At 45.5% G+C, this 7,860-nt stretch overlaps 1 protein-coding gene across 1 annotated transcript; it reads left to right on the top strand.

Moving 5' to 3' along the window:
• Nucleotides 1–2,712: 2,712 nt before the first annotated feature.
• Nucleotides 2,713–6,820, top strand: lrrc18a (leucine rich repeat containing 18a). Its single transcript, XM_071380005.1, has 3 exons — nucleotides 2,713–3,054; nucleotides 5,345–5,565; nucleotides 5,868–6,820. Exons 2-3 carry the CDS (start codon nucleotides 5,349–5,351, stop codon nucleotides 6,434–6,436), a joined length of 786 nt encoding a protein of 261 aa, XP_071236106.1. The 5' UTR covers nucleotides 2,713–3,054; nucleotides 5,345–5,348; the 3' UTR covers nucleotides 6,437–6,820.
• The last annotated feature ends 1,040 nt before the right edge of the window (nucleotides 6,821–7,860 follow it).

Genomic DNA, 7,860 nt, shown 5'->3' on the forward strand with positions numbered 1-7,860 from the left:
ATGGGGACAAGGATTGTACTTTTTGGAGAAATGTCCTCTGGTCTGATGAAACAAAATTATAGAACTGTTTGGCCATAATGACCATCGTTATGTTTGGAGGAAAAAGGAGGAGGCTTGCAAGTCGAAGAACACCATCCCAACCGTGAAGCACGGGGGTGGCAGCATCATGTTGTGGGGGTGCTTTGCTGCAGGAGGGACTGGTGCACTTCACAAAATAGATGGCATCGTGAGGGAGGAAAATTATGTGGATATATTGAAGCAGCATCTCACCTCAAGACATTTGCGACCAAGTTAAATCTTGGTCGCAAATGGGTCTTCCAAATCGACAATGACCCCAAGCATACTTCCAAAGTTGTGGCAAAATGGCTTAAGGACAACAAGTCAAGGTATTGGAGTGGCCATCACAAAGCCCTGACCTCAATCCTATAGAAAATGTGTGTGCGGAACTGAAAAGCGTGTGCAAGCGAGGAGGCCTACAAACCGGATTCAGGTCCTCAGCACGGGGCCCCTCAGGGGTGCGTGCTCAGTCCCCTCCTGTACTCCCTGTTCACCCATGACTGCGTGGCCAAGCACGACTCCAACACCATCATTAAGTTTGCCAATGACACAACAGTGGGAGACCTGATCACCAACAACGATGAGACAGCCTATAGGGAGGCAGTCAGAGACCTGGCAGTGTGGTGCCAGGATAACAACCTCTCCCTCAACGTGACCAAGACAAAGGAGATGATTGTGGACTACAGGAAAAGGAGGACAGAGCATAGCCCCATTTTCATCGACGGGGCTGTAGTGGAGCAGGTTGAGAGCTTCAAGTTCATTGGTTTCCACATCACCAACAAACTGTCATGGTCTAAACACACCATCTATTCATAGTCACTTTAAATCTACCTACATGTACATATTACCTCAATTACCATGACTAACCGATGCTCCAGCACATTGGCTCTGTACCGGTACCCCCTGTAAATAGCCTCGCTACTGTTATTTTACTACTTCTCTTAATTATATGTTACTTTTATTTTAGATTTACTTATCTATTTTTACACACTTATTTTTCTTAAAACTGCATTGTTGGTTAATGGCTTGTAAGTAAGCATTTCATTGTAAGGTCTACACTTGTTGTATTCAGCGCATGTGACAAACACAGTTTGATTTGATTACCCTATTGTCCCTTTGAAATGTATGAAAGGTCTTCTATAAATACAAATTGTTTTTCATTTATTTTATGATTTTATGAATGAAAGCATTTAGAACTCTGTCAGTCAGTGACATCACAGGGACCTGTTCTGATTGCGGGTTGCCTAGCAACCATGCGTGGAATGTTGTTGTTGTGCCTTTGAGAGTTCTCAACCTCAGACTCGAGAACAGTGCAGTAGTGAGTGGGGAGAGGTGAGGCTGTGTGTGTGAGATAGATTGTGTTAGTGAGTGTTGTAGAAGAACAAGGACACTCAGCTATAAGCATAGTTTAGTGTGTGTGAAGTGTGTTCTCATGCAGAGTAGTGTATGGTGCCATCTATGGGTTTACAGGGAATTAGTTATTTTTGTCCCCGAAGACATCACAAACGTTCCATAGAATATTATCAGAGACAGTTGTTGGTCGAATATAACTAGGTAGGCTACTTTATGACATTAAGGTGAGCCAATGCTCTATTGTGCTTTTTTAAACAGGTGTTTGAAGATGTGAAACCGCTAAGGAGCCTTCACCACACTAGAGGTGTGTGTGTGTGTGTCTGTGTGTGTCTGGGTGTGTGTGTGTGCACACAAGCATGTGTGTGTGTGTTTCCTGCTTTTCAACAGAGAAAGGAACTCTTACTAAGCCATAGAAGTGGCATCGAAGTTTCTTCTCCAACTCTTTTTCTAATTCAACTGTAATATCATGATCATTAAGCCAGGGTTCAAACGAGGGGGTTCAGACATTAGAAGACCTGCCAACTACTGAGCACGAGCACTACTCCCACAAAATATCTCATTCCAACAACTGAAGCCTGCAATATAATCGGTGTGTTTACAGTATCTCCACAGTATCTATGCCAAAAACTGTACATTTTCTGTAACATTTCTACTCCTAGAAAACATTTCTAGATATATTTTAATCTGATTTGAGAGACTATTACATTTTATTGGCTGCTGAAATTTCTATCCCCTCTCACTCTGGGGCAGTAACACACTTACGCACACACTCTCCCTCTCCCTCTCCCTCTCTCTCTCTCTCTCTCTCTCTCTCTCTCTCTCTCTCTCTCTCTCTCTCTCTCTCTCTCTCTCTCTCTCTCTCTCTCTCTCTCTCTCTCTCTCTCTCTCTCTCTCTCTCTCTCTCTCTCTCTCTCTCTCTCCCTCTCTCTCTCTCTCTCTCTCTCTCTCTCTCTCTCTCTCTCTCTCTCTCTCTCTCTCTCTCTCTCTCTCTCTCTCTCTCTCTCTCTCTCTCTCTCCCTCTCTCTCTCTCTCTCTCTCTCTCTCTCTCTGGGGCAGTAACTCTCTCTCTCTCTCTCTCTCTCTCTCTCTCTCTCTCTCTCTCTCTCTCTCTCTCTCTCTCTCTCTCTTGCTCTCTCTCTCTTGCTCTCTCTCTCTTGCTCTCTCTCTCTTGCTCTCTCTCTCTGGGGCAGTAACATGGCTATAAAGTCCTGGCGCCACGGACTCCCGTTGCTTAGTAACGTATTTAAACAACAGAAACCTTTTCCTGCCCACCTCTGTGTAGAGAAAAAGAGAGGGGAAGAGGGAGAGTGCAACTGGGTGATTGAGAGTGCATATTTCAGGACGAAACTCAACTCTAAATCTATTCATCCACATATAAAAGGTGTTTTCAAGTTTGATACTACTATAAACTACACTCTAATGGAGTCCACTAACTGAAACATCAGAAGGCCTACAGTGTTCTGCAATTGCAAGACGCAGCATTGTCTGAAATCTGAATTGTCTATGATTGTAAGGAGCATGGTTCTCAGGTGGCATGGAATGGCCAGTTAACTGGAGCTGCTGACAGACACACTACACTGCTACCGAACTTCACAGGCCAGATCAACTGGTTGAACCTCTTCACTCTACTGTAGATAAAGCACGGTAAGTACTTAAATCAAATAAAAAAATGTATTTGTCACATACGCGTGTTTAGGAGATGTTATTGCGGTTGTAGCGAAATGCTAGTTTTCTAGCTCCAATAGTGCAATAATATCTAACCAGTAATATCTAACAATACACACAATCTAAAGTAAAGGAATGGAATTCTAAAATATATAAATATTTAGACGAGCAATGTCAGAGCGGCATAGACTAAGATACAGTAGAATAGTATATACATATGAGATGAGTAATGCAAAATATGTAAACATTATTAAAGTGACTAGCGTTCCATTATTATAGTGGCCAGTGATTTCAAGTCTATGTATATAGGACAGCAGCCTCTAATATGCGAGTGATGGCTATTTAACAGTCTGATGGCCTTGAGATAGAAGGTGTTTTTCAGTCTCTCAGTCCCAGCTTTGATGCACCTGTACTGACCTCGCCTTCTGGATGATAGCGGGGTGAACAGACAGTGGCTCGGGTGGTTGTTGTCCTTGATGATCTTTTTGGCCTTCCTGCGACATCGGGTGCTGTAGGTGTCCTGGAGGGCAGGTAGTTTGCCCCCAGTGATGGGTTGTGCAGACCACACCACCCTCTGGAGAGGCCTGCATTTGGGGGTGGTGCAGTTGCCGTACCAGGCGTTGATACGGCCTGACAGGATGCGCTCAATTGTGCATCTGTAAAAGTTTGTGAGGGGATTTCTTCAGCCTCCTGAGGTTGAAGAGGCGCTGTTGCGCCTTCTTCACCACACTGCCTGTGTGGGTGGACCATTTCAGTCTGTCAGTGATGTGTACGCAGAGGAACGAAGCTTCCCACCTTCTCCACTGCGGTCCCGTCGATAGGGGGGTGTATGACTTATCCCCATCTATTACTACAGTACATAACTTTTCTTTCACACTATCGTGCCAACCCCAACCAAAATATGCAGGCGTGGAAAGGCCATTTCTTTTCAACATGGTTCCAGCAACTATGGTGGATGCGTATGTAACTAGGCGGGCTCAGTACAGCTTGGTTTGGCTTGGCTTGGCTTGGCTTGGCTTGGTTCGGCTGAGTAGTGTGAAAAGCCCCTAAGTTAAATCCAAAAATGGACTTGGGCTTAAATCAGGACATCTTGTTTAACTGAGCTCAATAATATTCAGTTCTTTCTCACCCGTAAAACCCAGAAATACAGTCTGAACAGCAGACTTGTGGTAAATGTATTGGTCTCATTCCCATTTACAGAAATATCTCTGGATTCTACGATACTAATACAAAGTCATACACTTGATTTCACAAATCAAGAGCGATCTGAAGTACATGCAATTTTTACCCCAAGTAACTCCTTATCACATTATTTTGTAAAAGCAGCCTAAATCAATCATTGCATTTGTCGCTCTGTACAATATAGTATAATTGCAGGTAGTAATTGCAAGCAATAAATTCCTATCTAAGGTTGTAATGGAAACAAGCGATGGTGAATCACCTCTCTGTTCTCTGTGATCCTCAATATGATTAATGAGGCGATAGAGGGCCTTAGGGTTTTAATACAGACACACACACTGCTCTCTGAGACACACATACACACTGCTCTCTGCAACAGAGGGGAGAGGAGCAGAGCCCTAACCGTAATTTATCAAAGTCCTGATTTGACTCAGCCTCTTTTCACACATGCATACACACTCCCCACCTGGGAGAGGCTTCCCAGTTCAACCAGCTGAATTGTGTGGAAGCTTCACCACTCATTTGTTTACCGGTATTACCTTATGTATGTATTACTCTGTGTCGGTTCTGTCGCCTCTCTGCTGTTCAGATAGAACTCTGTCAGGCATTAGCCTTATTAAGAGAAGCACTGGGTGAACAGGCAGGAGCAGACACACACACACACAGGTCTACATTTCTCTCACTCTGCAGAGAGCGTGGATCCTTCTCTCCCACCCCAGGCCAGACATGAGCCCCTGTGTAAATCACATCAGCCTTCTCATTTCACTCTCACTCTTTCTCCATCGCACGCACACACGCGCACACACACACACACACACACACACACACACACACACACACACACACACACACACACACACACACACACACACACACACACACACACACACACACACACACACACACACACACACACACACACACACACACACACACAAAATATGGTTTGGGACTCAGTTACTCTGCAGGGAGGACTCACACGACACACGCATGCCCTGGCCACCTTTGGTACTGAAACACGCAACCCGGTCTGGATAACCACTGATAGTGATACAATGTGATTGATTGTTCTAACCATGTCTCCTTGCAGCGCCATGGCTAAAGGAGGGAAGAAAGGAGGAGGTGCTAAGGGGAAGAAGGTGACTCTGAAGATGGCCAAGAACGCTGTGCGTGTGACCACTGATGGCCACCGCAGACTGGACCTCAGTAATATGGGGATCGCAACCTTCCCCAAGTGTCTCCTCAAACTACCAGACCTCAACGAGCTGGACCTCAGCCGCAACCAACTCAAGAAGCTACCAGACTTCATTGGTATTTATTTACTGTCCTTTAGGTCGTTTGGCTATTTTAATAGTAGACTTACGTAATAACATCATAATATACAGTGAGTGACAGAATTCCAATCGGCAAAGAATTGATGCGTGCCTTGAGGTATGGTCACATTGGGAAGAGCAAATCGTATCGGTCTTGGCAGATTTGGATTCTGTTGTTGATTAGGTCTGTTAGTAAGTCACACAGCTGTGTATTTGGCCCACCTTCTAAAAAACACAGAACAAAGCACATGCATAGGATGACACAATTAAGTAACACCTATTTCCTCTCTGGTCATGCAGGTGACCTGGTCTCGCTCCGCTGGATGGATCTCCATAGCAACCAGTTGGACGCCATACCGGAGACAGTCAGCCAATTGGTGGCGCTGTCACACCTCAACCTATCTAACAATCGCCTGACCTCCGCGGGTCTACCCCCTTCGCTAGGCAACCTAGTCCGCCTACGGAGCCTCAACCTGGGCATGAACCGCCTGGACACCCTGCCTCCCAGCATGGTGGGGCTTTGTGGTCTCCAAGAGCTGGGCCTGTTTGATAACCTGTTCCTCTCCCTGCCTGAGTTTATCAAGGTGTTACCGAGCATTATCAGACTCAACACCAAGAGGAACCCTTTGTCCTACGCCCAGGGAGACCCGGGAGCGACGAGGGGTGAAGGGGGGCTGGAGGAGGCGGTGTACCTGGCTATGGAGGGGAGTCTGTGTGGGTCCTGTTTGGAGAGTTGCAAGAAGGAGAGGAGGTGGATGCTAGGAGGGAGGAGCGACAGAGAAGGTGATGCGGAGGTCAGGGGTGTGCCGTACTCCGGGCTGATTACGCCAAACTCAGTGGCCCAAGCCAATCAGGAACAGTGGAGGTGAGGATTGACCAATAATGGTCCAGGGAGAGGTTTGACACTCAAGGACAGCCAATGAACAACTGGATATAGTTCTACATAGCCAATGAGCAATTGAGCACAGTTCTATGATGTGATGATTGATCCAAATGGACAGTGCTCAAACCAACAAAATGGACAACATGTTGCCATTGTCATTTTCTAATGAATATACTTTTCTATTGAAGTCAGGTCATATCAATGTACGTCACCTGGCACTGTGTCACTGTTTGTGAAGGTCGACAATGAACATCAGCTGAATTTACAGTATTTGTTATTTTGCCTGTGAAACAATGATTCCACAGGCCATTAAGAAAGGTTGGCTTCAGTCTTTATGTTGTAAAATGTTGAAATAAAGAATGTCTTGAAGATTTGCAGTGTGTTCTCTCTGTTTCTACTACATACATTATCTACCTGTTGTGTACGTGTATGTGCCCACATTCACCTGGCATGAGTTATGACCTCGGCAATCCCTCTAACGCCACCTCAACGCTGGCACCACTGAACAACGTGTGTAGAGAGAGTAGGACGGGAGAAAGAGAGAGATAAAAGGGGAAGAAAGAACCAGGAGGTGAGGTAGAAAGAGAGGGAAATCTCTCTCTCTCTCTCTCGCTCTGGTTTCCTGCGGCAAACGGCAAAGAGCTCACACGCGTACAGACGGTCTCTCCCAAACAACAGCAGCCCCTCTGTTACAGACAGGCCACTGATCACCACCACACACACACTAGCTTTAACCTGGAAGAGAGAGGACACAGAGAGTCAGTGTTGCATCATCATCGGAGGACATGACAGGGTACATGAAAGTGGGCTATAAGGCTATAACTATTGAACATATGAATTGTACTACACAACTTGAATTTGAACCCTTTGCATGAATTTATAACACTTTTAAAGAAATAGTGATGCATTAATTTGCAATGTATCCATTGTAAGAATTTCACCAACTAATATGCAAACCATGAAACCCAGTCCATGTCTACCCTTGTACTCTCATGGGATGTAAAGACATCACCATTTCAGGGTGCACTTGATTGATCATTTTAATCACACGTCTTCATCATGATTAAAATGACACAGTCGCCACTTCATTATTGAGATTATTAACATTGATTGATCGGATAAGATAGAGACTGGCCAAGATGGCGATGCTCCAGCTAGACTCGGAGCGTGAATGGACCCCGATGCTTGTATTATGTGTGACTCTGAAGCCCGTCATGGCTACGATTGTGATTATGTGTGACTAATTATATTGTCCCCCCTCATTTCCCACTGTGTGTGTGTGTGTGTGTGTGTGTGTGTGTGTGTGTGTGTGTGTGTGTGTGTGCGCGCACCTGGCCCCCTTACTGTCTCTCTCCCTTTCTCTGCCCCCTGGGACCCACCACCCAAAAAACATATGGGGCCCCAACTCAC

Source organism: Salvelinus alpinus, chromosome 32 (assembly GCF_045679555.1).
Source record: "Salvelinus alpinus chromosome 32, SLU_Salpinus.1, whole genome shotgun sequence".
NCBI lineage: Eukaryota > Metazoa > Chordata > Actinopteri > Salmoniformes > Salmonidae > Salvelinus > Salvelinus alpinus.